Source organism: Protopterus annectens, chromosome 6.part0 (genome assembly GCF_019279795.1).
Source record: "Protopterus annectens isolate FY-2018-M chromosome 6.part0, PAN1.0, whole genome shotgun sequence".
Taxonomy (NCBI): Eukaryota; Metazoa; Chordata; order Ceratodontiformes; family Protopteridae; genus Protopterus; species Protopterus annectens.
In genome coordinates, this window is record NC_056737.1 from 1,548,797,920 (window position 1) to 1,548,813,795 (window position 15,876).

At 41.6% G+C, this 15,876-nt stretch overlaps 1 protein-coding gene across 4 annotated transcripts in view; it reads right to left on the reverse strand.

The window, feature by feature from the left end:
- CEP70 (centrosomal protein 70) overlaps positions 1-15,876 on the reverse strand; it is a 2,129,610-nt gene that overhangs the window by 464,603 nt on the left and 1,649,131 nt on the right. For all 4 annotated transcript variants that reach the window (XM_044075003.1, XM_044074999.1, XM_044075002.1 and 1 more), the window contains one exon: positions 903-1,067. In XM_044075003.1, coding sequence (XP_043930938.1) covers positions 903-1,067 — 165 coding nt within the window. The remainder of the gene's footprint in view (positions 1-902; positions 1,068-15,876) is intronic.

Here is a 15,876-nt window from a genome sequence, read left to right on the forward strand (position 1 = left end):
GCTTCCAACTAGCCATACTCCACACATATGTATTGCCCTCAGGTGCCTAAATTGGCTTAAGCTACCTCACTTCCTCACCTAATCTCAATTTCAATTTGTACACATTAGTCTTTCATGCTGAAAAATGCCCTGCTTTAAGTGATATACTACAACTGCACTTCACCAACAGAGCTCTCTACCCTACTGACAAACATCTCAATTCACACAGCTCACAACAAAAACAGGAAATACTCTTTGCTCAATGTATCTCATAATCCTGGAACTCATTTCTCCCTCCATTCAGACTCCTCAACACCACACGCACCTTCAAAGACTGACCCCACCTACGTTCCTGCTATTCCTCATGCTAAATCATTCCTAAAGTATCTCTACTATGTACAGTTACATCTCAGTGACTATCTCTTATCTCTTACTTTTCTGTCTTCTACTATTCTTACAACAAAATACATATCATTTTATCTGACCTGATAGACTGTACCCAATACTATGCTGCTGAAAAATATACTTATTTCATAAGTATCTGCTTTATTTATCCTCACTTTGTATGTAATGCTGTTAATATTACCCAAGCATTCTGTATATTGTGTAACACTACTGTATATAGTTCTCAAGGAACTTTGTATGTAATGCTGCTAAAATGTTACCTGAATATTCTTTATGTTGTACATGTATCTCTGTTATTTCTTGTGATGCTTCTCTCTCGACAGGCCTCTGCTGAAAAGAGTTTGTATGCCTAGTCGGACTTTCCCGTTAAACAAATGGAAGTAAATAATAAATCATACACAAAGGACTGTTAATACATCTTTGGTTATTTACATCATCATTTCTGCAAAATCATTAAGATCATCTCCTCAAAAAAGCACACAGTATTTTAGGCTATGGATTTTTATAAGTAAACTAACCTTTAGTGCCATTAGTTGATTAATCCACATTTCTAGTGTTGGGACAAGATGCTCATATTTGGACTCAACTGTCCGAACACTAAACTGGTGAGATGATGTACTTCGTCTAAACAGCATCTGTGGGGCTCTCTGGTTGCTTACAACTGAGCTGATGTCATTTAAAACCTTGAGATAAATGAATAAGAAGTTCAGACTCATTTTAATAGCACAGTTAGTCTCTTTTCTACAATGCATTTTAATGCAAATTTTATTTATTTATTTTATTTTACATTTGTTGACCGGGCTAGTCTAGCTGGATATATTTCCATTTTCAGTAGAGGCCTGGGGAGAAAAGCTCCACACAAAACATAATAAAGAGAGACATGTTGTTAATAAAGACATAGAATAAAAATAAGAAACAAAAAAACAAACCTGGTTACAAAATCAACAAACATTAAGGAACACAAACAGTTGTAGTCATACATAATGTTAGGTCAGTTTTAAAGCTTTTTACTTAATACAGAAAGGTTATGCAATAAGGCATCTGCCATATAGATAAAAGTTAAAGCTCAGGTGGGTAGAGAAGCAGAAAGAGAATGTAAGATAAAAAGAGGGAAGAGACAGGAGTCAGGAAGTGAGAGAGGAAAAGAAAGAAGACAGTCAAGAGGAGGTGGAAGAGATGGGAGGAGTAGGTCAGAGCATAGTAGGACAGCAATGGAAAATAAACAAGGTAGATGCTAATTATTAAGCACAAAGTAGGGTAAAAGGTCAAGGGGGGGAGTTAGTCTTGAGTACTACAAGAACAAAGCAAGTGGTTTTGGAAGTACAGTTTGATTTGTTGTTTGAAGAGAGGTAAGGATGTGATTAGAGTTAACTCCTTAGGCAGCAAATTCCATGCTCTGCCTACAGTATTGGTGAATAAAGAGTCACCGGCTAAGTTGTGGGCCATTATGGGTTTGGTCATGAGTTTACAAGAGGAACGAAGAGAGGTGAGATTGTTATAAGGGAGTAAAAGTTGTGATAGTATAGGGGTGTTATTAGGTTGGTACAGTAATTTGTGGGCAATAGTAAGTTGTGAGATAATAAGATAGTTTTGTAGTTCCAGCCAGCCTAAGTGTTTCAAATTGAGGCAGTGATGGGTTCTAAAAGGGTTACCAGTGGCGAAGCGGGCAATGTTATTGTAGCAAGTTGCTAGTATGTTTAGGTTAGTTTTCTTGAGGTTGGTGAAGATAGGAGAGGCATAAAAGAGAGTAGATATAAGATGGGAGTGAGCAATAGTAGCTCTAGTAGATGGGGTGAGAAATGGTTTAATACGGTATAAGGATCCTATTTTTCTGTTAACTGATTTGATGGTGTTGTTGATGTGTTGGTCAAAAGAGAGATTGTTATCAATGGTTATTCCTAGCAGTTTAGTTGTGGAGTCAGGAGAGATGACAGTGTTATTGTTTGAGGAGATGGTGAAATTTAGTGGAGAGGTACGAGTGGTGGGGGTGAAGAGGAGAAGTTTGGTTTTTTTAGCATTAAGAAGAAGGTATCATCTAGTAAACCATGTTTCTACTGTGTTGAACATAGTTTGAGTTAGTGAGATTAGATCTGAAGAGGAGGATGCTGAACAAATATTAGTGGAGTCGTCTGCGTATTGAATGCAGGTAGCTTGAGGAATTACAGAGTGGAGATCATTAATATAGAGGGAGAAGAGGAGTGGACCAAGAATAGAGCCCTGAGGTACTCCAATAGAAATGGGCAGTAAGGAGGAGATGTGGTTGTCCCAGAGAACGGCTTGTTGTCTGTTACTGAGATATGAACTAAACCATTTGATGGCAAGGCTATCAAATGAGAGGGATTCAAGAATGCTAATTAAAGAAGAGTGGTTGACCATGTCAAAAGCTTTAGAGAGGTCAATGAATAGGGCAGAAGAGAAAAGATTATTGTTGCGATTGCTGTTAATGGTATCTACAAAGGAAATGAGGGCAGTGGTGGTGCTATGGTGAGGTCTAAATGTTGTGAAGAGAGAGATACTGTACAAGTTGCTGATGAATACATTTCTCCATAATTTTTGGTAAAGGAGAAAGAAGAGCAATTGGTCTATAGTTGGAGTAGTCAATAGGGTTACCGCCTTTGTGTAGTGGGATTATATGAGAGATTTTCCAGATATCAGGGATGGTTCCCTCTTGGATGGTCCTATTTATGAGTATAGTTATTGGGTATGCAATTTCTTTGGCTGCTTTTTGCAGAAAAAGGGAAGGGAGTTTGTCAGCAGAGGGGGTACAAGGTTTCAGTTTGAGGATAAGTTTATAGATGAAAGAGGTAGAGATGGGTTGTAGAGAGAAGTTGTAGGAAGAGTTTACTAGATTATTAGGAGGATAGAAGTTATTAGTGTTTAATTGTCTAGCAAGAGATGAATAGTTTCAGTAAAGAAAGAGTTAAAAGCATTTGCAGTTTGGTGAGGGGTGTCAGGGTCAGCATTTAGTGGGGAGGGAGTATTGGCTGTTCCTGGTGAAATTAGTCTATTGATCGAGGACCAAAATTATTTGGGTTTATTAAAATGGGTTTCTTGAAGTTCGCAGTAGTACTTTCTTTTGTCAGTGATTATAGCTTTTTTGGTGAGATTTCTAAGTTGGCGAAAGTGAAGAAATTCAGAGCTGATTCTATGGGATCTCCATTTGGCCCAAAAGTACAGTTTTGTACCTACCATAAATGTAGATGTTCGAGGATCCACATTGCTGCAGTCCTAACTATTGGGTAGTCCGCTGTCCAGTCGGCCCGAATACCAAAGTATATGGCTGACGTCGGTCAGGGCGCATTAGACTGACGTCAGTACGTCAGGGTACTAATGCGCATGACCGACGTCATATCCTCAGTCTTTTCTTGCCCCAGATGTCAGAAGACCCTGAAAAGCTAAGGCCAAAACCAAAAATTCCAAACATACCTGCACCAAAAATATGTACAATATATACAAAATTACCAGAATATAACCTCACCTACACAACCACCCTTAAACACAGAGGGGAAGGAGGGAGGGTAAATTGGACTGCAGCAATGTGGATCCTCGAACATCTACATTTATGGTAGGTACAAAACTGTACTATGTTCTTCATTCCACATTACTGCAGTCCTAACTATTGGGTAGAATCCCAAAGCAGAGGTAAGGGAGGCTGGCAAATCATAAGGAAGCAGGAACTGACAACATGCCTTGCAAAATAGCTGTGGCAAAACCAGCCCTAGACTTAGAGTAGAGAGGAAGGTGATAATGCTTAGAGAAAGTATGCACTGAACTCCAAGTAGCTGCCTCCAAAATATCCTTAGTGGCCACCCGCCTTAGAAATGCTGTAGAAGTGGCAGTAGCCCTAGTGGAATGAGGCCTAATTCCAGCTGGAATCTCCTTGCCATGATGGGAATAACAAAATGCAATGCAAAACCCAATCCACCTAGAAATAGTTTGTTTTGACACAGGCTTGCCCTCGAACGCAAAGCAAAAGAAACAAACAACTGCTGAGACTGCCTATAATCCTTAGTCCTGCTCAAATAATAACGCAATTGCCTGTGTACATCTAAAGTGTGCAAAATCTTTTCCCTTTATTTTGGGGATCTGCATAAAAAGTAGGCAAATGAATAGTTTGGTTTAAAGCCACACTAGAAACCACCTTAGGCATAAAGGAAGGATTAGTACGTAAAGATACCCTATCCTTATGAAAAATCAAAAAGGCTCTACCGCCATAAGGGCCTGCAACTCAGAAACCCTTCTTGCAGAAGTAATGGCCAACAAAAAGCAGTCTTCCATGACAAGTATTTCAAGTCAGCAGTAGCCATGAGGCTCAAAAGGTTGTAGAGTAAGTTTCTCCAACACAAAATTGAGATCCCAAGCAGGAGTAGGAGCTCTACGGGGGTCTTATATTCTTTGCCCCTCTAAGAAATTGCTTGAACAAAGGATGCGAAAACAATGGTGGGTCACAATCATAGTGAGCTGAAATTGCTGCAGCATGAATCTTAATGGAAGAGAAAGACAAACCTTTGTCCAATAACTCAGTAAGATATTGAAGAGCCACACTCAAATTAGGCTCAGAAATCTCCAAATTGTTTGCTGCACTCCAAAATAAAAATCTCTTCCATTTTTCTGCGTACACTTTCCTTGTACTAGGTCTTCTGGCTTCCATAATCACATTTAAAACTTGTTGAGGAAGTTGAGACCTGCTGTCTTTCAAAACAGAATATGCCAGGCTGTTAGATGAAGAGATTGAAGCTTGACATTGAGCAGGTGACCGTCCCTCTGAGACAACAGGTGTGGAATCAAGGGTAAAGGCCATGGAGGCTTCCTTACCAGACTCCTCAGTAATGGGTACCAGTGCTGCCGAGGCCAATCTGGAGCTATTAAAATCATCCTTGGCTTGTCTTGTCTGACCTTTAGAAGCACCTTTGGGAGAAGAGGCAGAGGTGGAAAAGCATACACATGAAGATTTTTCCAACTGAAAGAAAGAGCATCCACTTTCCAAGCTGTGTGATGAAACCTCTTTGTGCAAAACTTTGGCAGCTGGTGGTTTAGTGGAGAAGCGAACAGATCTATGTCTGGAGTTCCCCATGACACTGTCAATTTTGAAATACATGAAGATCCAGTTTCCACTGTGGGGATCCATGATTTGTCTGCTTAACACATCTGCTAAGGAGTTCTGTGCTCCCGCAGAAACCTTGCCTGAAGAGTTAGTTGCAAGCTGAGCGCAGTCTCCCATAAAATCATTGCTTGCCTGCACAATGGGTAAGAATGTGTTCCCCTTGTTTGTTGATGTACCACATGACAGTTGTGTTGTCTGTTAGAATCAACACCTGCCCTGGAAGAAGTAACTCCTTGAAAGCCATTAATGCAAACTGGACTGCTAACATCTCTTTCATGTTGATATGTAGATGCTGTAGTCTGGCAGGCCACTTGTCTTGTATCCACTTTCCATTTAGATGAGCTCCCCAAGCAATGTCTGAGGCATCTGTCGTTAGAATCTGACTCGCCTCTGGCCGGGTCACAGAGAGTCCCTTGTTTAGGTGACATTCCTGAGCCCACCACAAAAATTCCTTTTGAATGCAAGGTATTATTTGAATGACAGTGTCCAAATCCTGGCAGTGCTGTGTCCATACATTTTTGAGATACCATTGCAGCTTCCTCATATGCAGTTTGGCATTGGGAAGCACCAGAATACAAGATGCCATGAACCCTAAGGCTTGAAGGACTGTCCTTGCAGTCAGCCCGGACTGAAGAGATAGTTGATGGAAGTAACTGGAAAGATTCTTTTGTTTGTCCGGGGTTAAAAAGGCCATCTGGGCTGCTGTATTCAGTCTCACACCCAGAAAGCACATGTCTTGAGAGGGTACTAGACTGGACTTTATTTCGTTCACAGAATACCCTCTCTCAAACTCAGGTTCCGCCCTAGGCCTCTTATCAGGAGGGGGCATAGAACCTCTAATCATAGTAATCAAATCCTCTGCCATTTTAAGCATATGTTTCTTAGGCAAAGACCCTGAAGCACTAGGAGAAACCCCCAGTGACGTTAAACTTGGCCTGCCTCTCAAAGAAGCCTTGGAAACAGAAGGGGAGGCTCTAACCACCTTAGGAAGAGAGGGAAGAACAGCCACCTGAGAAGCCCCCTCAGCCTGGCCTATTTCCTGCGAGGATACATCCTGTAACAGTAAAGTCTCTCCCTGAGACTCCAAAGAAACACCTGGCAAAACCTCCGGCTCCACTGAGCCTTCTAAAGATCCGACGTCTGGGACTGTCGGTTCTTCCACTCTAGGCTTTGCTGCTTTGTCCCTGCGCTTTTTGGCCGAAGCGGGCGTCGGAGCCTCCGACGGCATTTTATAATTACAACGCTTCCCAAAAACTAACCTGGCACAGTCTAACCTTCTCTTAATAGTGCGTTTGTTAAATCTAGCACAAGAGCGGCATCCAACAACGTCGTGCTCAGGCCCTAAACAAGGTATACACAAAGTATGGTAATCCCTATGAGGTATCTGTTTCCCACAAGAAATACAGTTATTCACTTTTTCTGACATCCGGTTAAATACTGAGGCAAGAAAAAAACAAAATATTCCCCAACGGGGTACTTAGCCAACTTTGATTCGGTCTGAAACTCTGACTTCAGAAACTTTCAGAACGCCAACCTGCACTCGCAAAATTGCTTCTGCATCGGACCATGCGGCAAAAAAGACTGAGGATATGACGTCGGTCATGCGCATTAGTACCCTGACGTACTGACGTCAGTCTAATGCGCCCTGACCGACGTCAGCCATATACTTTGGTATTCGGGCCGACTGGACAGCGGACTACCCAATAGTTAGGACTGCAGCAATGTGGAATGAAGAACATCCTTATTTTTAGAGAGGATTATTTTTTTAGTTTCATTTGAGAGCCAAGGGGCTGTATTAGATTTCATTCTAATAGTACACTCAGGAGCATGTTTATTCAAAATGGAAAGGAAAGTAGAATTAAAGAATAATACTGCTTCGTTAAGAGGAAGTATTTTTAAGGGGTTACAGTTACAAGCTCTGAGTTATTAACATTATGGGACACTTTGATTGTTATTCTGTCAATGTGGTATATATTGCCGTATGTCAGTCATGCACTGCCTTTTATGTTGGAAAGACATGTAGGGCTTTTAGAGAAAGAATAAAGGAACACATATTGGATATCCAACATAAAAAACCTTCAAATGCTTTGGCAAGGCATATTATAACGCATAATGATCATCAATTTAAGTTTTCTATTATACAACAACTAGAAAAAGATCCACAAGGTAGAGTCACTGAATTTCATTTAGATGTTTGTGAAATTAAATGGCAATTTAAACTAAATGCACACTCACATCCAGGGTTAAATGAGTTTGTGTCAATCAAGCCCTTCTTGAGATTAAGGCATATTTTGGGATAAATACACCCATAAGGACAATACATATAAAATCAATTAATATACTATATGGCATACTATTAAATTAACATTTGTACACTATCAGTACCATAACTATAATACAAAAATATTTTAATTTTAACAAATATATTTTATTTATATATTTAGTGTATTTGATATGTTATGCATATACATAGTTCATTATAATAAGTTATTTGATTATACATAACACAAGTTAGTTACTATTTTAGGTGGGGCAGTTTTTTGTGATATTTATGTGTTTTTAACAGAGTATTTTTTAACTATGAATATTTTTAATAATACATTAATTGTCAATTTATTTGAAGTGATAATTGTTGTAATTAGTGAGTCATTACTGATTGTGGTTATATACTGGTTCAACACACTCTGAAGAAGTCATTTGACGAAACCTAGGTCAGTTGTGGAGAACCAGTTTTCTCATTTTTGTCTTTCCAGTTGGTGAAGCTTGTGCAATAAAGTACTGTGGTGGTTGAGCTTCAGACTCCGTGGATTTTTTCATTGGTCGTGTCGTGGTTTGGTTCCTGGTACAAGCTCTGAGTTAGTTTTGAAATAGGTTGATTTTGAAGTGTTTAGTAGAACGCATTTTTCTTATATTAGGGAGGTGAAGATAGTCAGTCTTCTCTCTTGTAATATAAGTTAAGCAATGATCACTGAGGTCATCAGGCATAGTTCCTACTTTATATGTGATGTTAACTTTGTTTATGAGTATCCAGTCTAAAATAGTCTGTTTCTTACTTAATTTATTAAGCCTTGTTGTAGAGGTAATGGTTTGGGTAAAACCATTTAGGTTAATGTGAGAGGTGGGATTTTCAGCATTAATAGTATTCCAGTCTATATTTAAGTCACCAAGAATTATAGTTTCTTGGGGGTAGTTGATAGAAACCCAACTGAGAAAGTCTTCTACGATCGGTATATTGTTTCCAGGTGGTATGTATATGCAGATGATGTAAAGGGCTTTCTTAGCATTAAGTTGAAGTTTAGTGATCATGGCTTCCACCTTACTATCTTGGGTTGGACAGGCTGAAAGGGTAGAGATATTAAGATGATTCTTAAACAGAATTGCTACTCCACCACCCTTTCATTTAGTACGGTCAAGCCTAAGTATATTATAGCCTTGTTCATAGGTTCATAGGTTCATACTAGGCTATCTGCCCTAGGGCATTTATAAGCCTAGCCAGAGTGTGTGTGGCTTTCACCACCCCTTAGGATGAGAATACTATACCCATTAGTTTGCTGTGCCTCTGTCCAGCAGTGATACAGAGATGATTCCCGGGGTAAACCTACGATCTCCCATCCACTCGTCAAGATTTCTCTTGAACAGAGTCAGTGAGGGGCTCTGCCTCACATGGACTGGGATTCTGTTCCATAGTGTAGGGAGTCTCTGGGTGATGAATCTGTCCCTCCAGCACGCCCTATTTATATCCGTGTTGAGGTTTAAGTCTCTTGCTCTCGTGGCTCTGGTGGATTTGGATTTTTGAGGTGGAGCATGTCCATTAATTCCGGGTTGGACATGGCCTTGTATGTCAGGCACAGATCACCTCTGAGCAGACGGTATGCGACTGAATAGAGCTGGAGTTTCTTCAGTCGGGCATCGTATGACATATGTTTGAGCCCCTTTATCCTTTTGGTGAGGAACTTTTGGGGTCTTTCCAACTGCTGCAGGTGTCGGGTAAGGTACATTCCGAATAGGGCGTTGTACTCAATCATTGGTCTGATAAGTGAAGAGTACAGGGGTACAATGACCTCTCCTGATCTGGATGTGAATCTCTTCATGATCAGGTGGGCACTGTAGAAGGTCTTCCTAACCACTTTGGCAATGTGAGTGTCAAAAGAGAGGTTACTGTCAACTTGGGTCCCCAGGTCCCTGATAACATCTTCCGTGTTTAATGGATTACCACCTATGTGGTAATTAGGGGTTACCTTGTTTTTCCCAAAGGGTATGACTATACATTTTTTGGCATTTAGCTTAAGGCCATGGCTCTGGCACCAGTTATCCATTTCTATGAGACCTTTCTGGAGGATGTCTGTGTCTGATGGAGTGTCAATTATGGTGCCCAGTTTGCAGTCATCTGCATATTTTGTCAGCCACAATCCCCCTATGTTTGCCTGCACTTCAGAAAAATAAATGCCGAACAAGAGGGGGCCCAGGACTGAGCCCTGTGGGACACCGCTCGTGACCGGCTTAGAGTCTGACATGGCACCAGCAACTCTAACCCTGTGTGTTCTGTCCTTGAGCCAGTTTGCAACCCATCTTGTGACATATGGGTTTACATCTAAGCTGGTGAGCTTTTCTATGATGCCCGAGTGGGGTATTGTGTCGAATGCTTTTGCTAGGTCAAGGTAGGCTGTGTGAACTGCCTTACCCTCATCAATGGCCTTAGTGACTGTTTCAAAAGTCGACCAAGTTCAAGAGGCAGGATCTGCCCTTGACAAAGCCAAATTGGGTAGGATCCAGTGTCTGTAGGTCCCCAATGTCTTTATTTATGAGTTCCATTATGATCCTCTCCATAGCTTTGCAGACAAGGCTCGTCAAGCTTATGGGGCGGTAATTTCCAGGGTCCGTAGAAGCACCGCCTTTGTGGAGTGGGACCACAGTTGCCGTACGCCATTCTTTGGGTACGTATCCTGTAGTAAGGCTAAGATTAAACAGCAGCCTTATGTGTGGGTTTAGTTCCTCATTGAGTTCAGGTAGCACACAGCCGGGGACACCGTCTGGTCCCATTGATGCTGTGTTTTTTGCTTTAGAGAGAGCAGCTCTCACCTGGGCATCTGAGATGTTTGGGAGGCTTGACTCTGGTGGGATAGATATTTCTCCTTTTGGGGGGGAGGGAGAAATTTGCACTGAACCTGTCTGCCAGTATGTTGGCAATGTCTGTGGGTTCAGTGATTTTTTTTATCATTTTGGACTAATTCTGAGCATATTCCACCCAGGTTTCTAACATAGCTAAAGAAGGCTTTATGATTGTCTTTTGTGTCATTAGCGATTTTTCTCTCAAAGTTGGCCTTGGATGATTTTATGAGTGATCGTAGTTTTTTGCTAGTATTGATCAGAGATGCCTTCCCATTTAGGGATTTTGCTCTGACATGTAGTAGCTTTCTCCTCTTGTTGTAGAGTTTGTTTATGGCTGGAGTCCACCAGACCGGGCGCCTGCCTTTGGTGGAAAAGGTCTTGATTTTATTAGGGATTGCTTGATCCATACATTCCTGGAGGTGCTTGTAGAAGGCATTTGTAAGGGTTTCAGCAGCGTGGGCTGTGGTTTCCACTGGCTCGGGGGCCTTGAAGGATACCACTCCAGTCTTAAGAAGTGTGAAGTTTGCTTTTGAGAAGTTCTTCACTGTGGTCTTTTTTGCTGGGGGTGGGGGCGGGATGTGGATCTCCAGTGAGATTAATTTATGGTCTGATCTCACCAATGAGGGATATACTTCCGGTGTGGAGCATTTTGTCCCCATGTTTGTGATGATCAGGTCTAGTATATTTTCTCCTCTTGTGGGAATGGTGACTAGTTGTTCCATAGCATTTGAGTTTATGAACTCAAGGAACCTTTGGGCTAGGGTGTTGGGGCTTGAGTAATGTTCCCAGTCTATGTTTGGGTAGTTGAAGTCACCCAATATGATGGTGTTTGGAGAGACATTTATACTCTCCAGTGTCTTCAGGAAGGCTGTGTGGGTTTCCTGAGTTTGAGAAGGTGGTCTGTAGCATGTTACAAACTGTAGGGCAGTTTTACCTATGGTTAATTGCACCTGGATGGTCTCCGATGCTTCGTGCGTTGCCACTAACCTGGAGGTGTGGGCATCCTTTATGAATATGGATACTCCCCTCCTTTTGTAGTTCGGTCCGGATTTTGGGGCCGGAACGCATGATATGAGGTATAACCTGATAGTGCTGGGGTGCTCTCAGGAGCCTTGAACCAGGTTTCAGTCACAGCACAAACATCGATGTTCTCCATACTGAGGAGGGCTTCGAGGGCGTGCATCTTGAGGTTTAGACTTCTGGCATTGAGCAGTATTACCCTTAGTTTTCTCCATTTTGTTTTCTAGGGAGGTAGGTTTATCATTTGAGCCTTGCCTAAAAAGGCACTATGGGGGTGGCAAGAGCCTTTGCCAATATCCGAAGCCCAGGGTGACAGGTGCAAGCCGTCCCTTGAAGCAGCGTGGCTTGTCAAGCATGTCATCCCAGGCAGACAGACAATGGATCCTTAGAATGACACCAGTAATTAAGCCAATTATTAAAGCTGATCATTTTGTCTCTGTATTGTGGCATCATTCTTGGTGAGGGTAGGATACTGCTCAGGGTCAGGGTCATACCGGCCTGGGCTACATAATCTGAGAGCTCCTCTATGTCTCTTTTCATGTAGTCCAGGGAGGTACGTCTCAGGTCGTTCACACCGGCATGGACAATGACTGAGTCATACTTGTACTTGCTGTGGAGTGACCTGAGTGCTTGTGTTATGTGGCGGATTCTAGCGCCTGACAGGCAGCTAACTGTGATCTTTTCCTTGTTCAGTCTGGTGAGTGGTACGTCAGTGTGTCTGACTATGGAGTCACCTATAACAAGTGTGTCTGGCATTGTGTTTGGCCTTTTGTCTCTTTTCATGTAGTCCAGGGAGGTACGTCTCAGGTTGTTCACACCGGCATGGACAATGACTGAGTCATACTTGTACTTGCTGTGGAGTGACCTGAGTGCTTGTGTTATGTGGCGGATTCTAGCGCCTGACAGGCAGCTAACTGTGATCTTTTCCTTGTTCAGTCTGGTGAGTGGGACGTCAGTGTGTCTGACTATGGAGTCACCTATAACAAGTGTGTCTGGCATTGTGTTTGGCCTTAAGGGCTGTGACTGTTTAGCACACTGACTTTGAGAACTATGTGTTGCATGTCTTATGTCTTATACCTTGTGGTATAATCTCAGTATCTTTAGTGGCTGGCTTTAGCCAGGTTTCTGAGACACAGAGAATGTCAAAACAGTGAGTATCTAGGAGGGCGTGTAGGTAGGGTACTTTGTTGTTTACACTTCGTATGTTAAGATGTCCTATGAGGAGGGTATTATTGGAGATTGGTCTAGATGCTTGAGAAGAAGGATAAATGGGGCCAGGGTTAGGGTGAATGTCACCGTCTTGTAAGGTAGGATCATCAGATTTAGATGTGATCTTGATCTTAAGAAGGGTTAGAGGTCTTATTTTTTTATCTGAGGGTAGGGTATAGGTGAGGTGAGAGTGCCTATGGAATTTGGGTTGGTGGTAACTAGGGGTGGAGTTGGCATTTGAGAATGAAGTGAGAGAAGTGTAAAAGGTAGATGTATGTGTCTGTGTGTGATTAGGCTGAATATAGAGTGGGTACTCGATGAAGGTAAGGAGGTAGGTTGAGAATAGAGTAGTTAAGAGTAGAACTGAGAGTATAAGCAGTGTGGATAAGTTGAGAGTCATTTTTATAAGTAAGTAAGGTAGAAGTGGTTATAGGGTAGAGGTAAAAGATTAGGGGTAGTCAGGAGGCAGTATATGTGTACGATGCAAAGAGAGATAATAGAGAAATGAAACAGGAGATAAGGATATTGAAGGAAATATAAGGTAGAGGGAGGGGTGAAATGAGTGGAAAGCTATAGAAAGAGTGATAATAGAGGAAGAGGATAGATGGTAGAAATAGGATAGGAGGGCTAGTATGTAAAAGAGGAAAGTGGGAGGAGGATGTGGGGTGTGTAGAGGGGAGGGGATTTAGTTTGGCGGGAAAGAAGAGGATAGGATGACAGGGTAAGGGGTGGGACCAGAGATGTATAAGATTAGGACCCCTGGGGGTGGGTGGAAATTAGGGGTAGGGTTGGGAGCGGAGTGAGCCCGCAGGGCGAACGGAGCACAGAGTAGACCAAGGAGGAAGGAAAAAGTATCAGAGAAAGCTAGGTAAGCCAAGGCAAGAGAAGGTAGCCTGAGGAGGAGAGGATAAGAGAGAACCTCAAAAGGAGGAAAGGGATAGGAATAGGTAAGGTGAGATAGGAAGAATTAGGTAGGAATAGATACTAGTAAAATGAGTATAGAAGGGGATAGGGTGACATCTAGTGGGCAGAAGTGGAGGTGCAGTGAGCATACACAGGGGCTCTCAAAAGAAGAACTAGACTAATGGGAGAGAGAGTGCAGGCTAGGTAGCAGTCGAAAGGGAGTGGGAAGAAGTTAATAAGGAGTAAGGGGGGAGGGTTGCTGCTGGCAAGCTTAGCTGGGGCAAACAATAGAATTTAGCAGGGTGAACTTGGTTATAATTAATAACTTTTGATATAGGTAGACATACTTTCGCAGTATCTTGAGGTAGTGGGATTGCAGAAGAAGGCACTGTCCTGAACTTTTCCAAGGGTAGCAGGCAGAGAGCACCCTAGTATAGTTGGTAGAGAGTTTCAATCCAGGCAAACAACACAAGGTAAATCAAAGGATAGCTAGTACAAGAGGAAAAGTGGAAGAAAAAAGATTAGATAAGTTAAAAAGAGTAATAAAATACAATATTTCTAATACAGTGCAAAATAGACAGGTTATCCAAGTATTGCGCTTTGTAATAAACACAATAAATTACATCAACAGTCAGGTAAGGCCAAGCATTTGCATTAAAGGACATTGAGCGTATAGGCATAGCACATACAATAGATAAATTGCAATAATGGCTACTGCAAGCTATGTAATGTACACAACCACAGTAGAAGCTGTAGATAATGCAAACAATTTAGTAACATAAAACTTGGTAGAGTGAGGGGAAGCCCTTAACTGTGGGATCCCAGCCCAGTCTACACGTGTAAGGCCACGCAAATTATACGCGGTGCAGTCATAAGGCAAGTAGAATTAGATTTAGGCCCTTACAATATTAAGCCAGTATAAGGAGGAGAAATTAACCCTAGTAGGTGTAAAACCCTAGGTTAATAGTCACCCAACAATTACCAAATGATAGCAGTATGGGGTCAAGGAGAGATTAAGTAGCCTTGCAGTTGTCGCAAGACAGTATAAGTTTAGTCAAAAACAGGGTTAGACAAGCAAATAAATACCATAAGTCTAACTTCTCAAACGCACATTGGGTATCTGTGCTATACTGATAGATTCAAAGTGACCTAAGCTGACACACAGTCGCTAAACATTACTAGTGTAATCAAATACAGCGTTAGGAGAATGAAACAATGCAATAATGTGAAGGTAACTATTAAAATAATGTAGATACTTGTAGTTTATACATGCAGTCTTGTTGTGAGTAAATTACCTAAAACAATTACTAAAGAGTTACTTTCCAGAGTTAGTACAATACATGAGAGGTTCTGAGATGATAGGTCAAATGAAGCTCTTATCAACTGTAGCCTGGAAGAGATATGAAGACGAAGGACTTAGAATGTGGTGAATGATACTGCTGTTACACTAATATTACTGTTAATACTGCTACAAATGCTGTTTTATTGTCAATGAAACAAGTTTATTTATTTGAGTATCCTTTGTTGACCAGGTAAATCCCACTAGGCTAGCAGCATCTTTTCAAGGGAGAACCAAGTTGATATTTATACTATTAGGGGAAATTTGTCCAGAGCATCGGGGGAACTTTCCCTACTCTTTTTGACAGGTGCTGTGGGATCTTTTGCTACCACCAACTGAAGTAGATGGGGCCTTGGTTTAATGTCTCATCTGAAGGATGACGTATTTAGGAGTGCAGCATCTTCCTTATGTGGCACTACAGTGTAAGTATCGATTTACCTAGTGTGGGAATCAAACCCACAGCCTTCTGCACCCTAAGGTGAGTATACTACCTACTGTGCCACTGACACTTAAAATTTACCAAGAAGCTAGTATGGTACTAAGTACCTACCACAACGTCAAGCATTTGACAGCAACATAATCAACAGATATCTACTTCATGAACACATTTCTCCACAAAAGCCACTGTCCTAAAGACATTTTCTTCAATAGTACTCGTGAGTGACTATCAACTGAACTGTATACTGTTATTTGTGAAGATTAACAGAAATTGATAGAAGGAAATCAAAACCACATCAACAACAATTAAACACACAAACATCTGATCATTCAAACATATTCACCACTCAGTACATTCATAAAATAAACA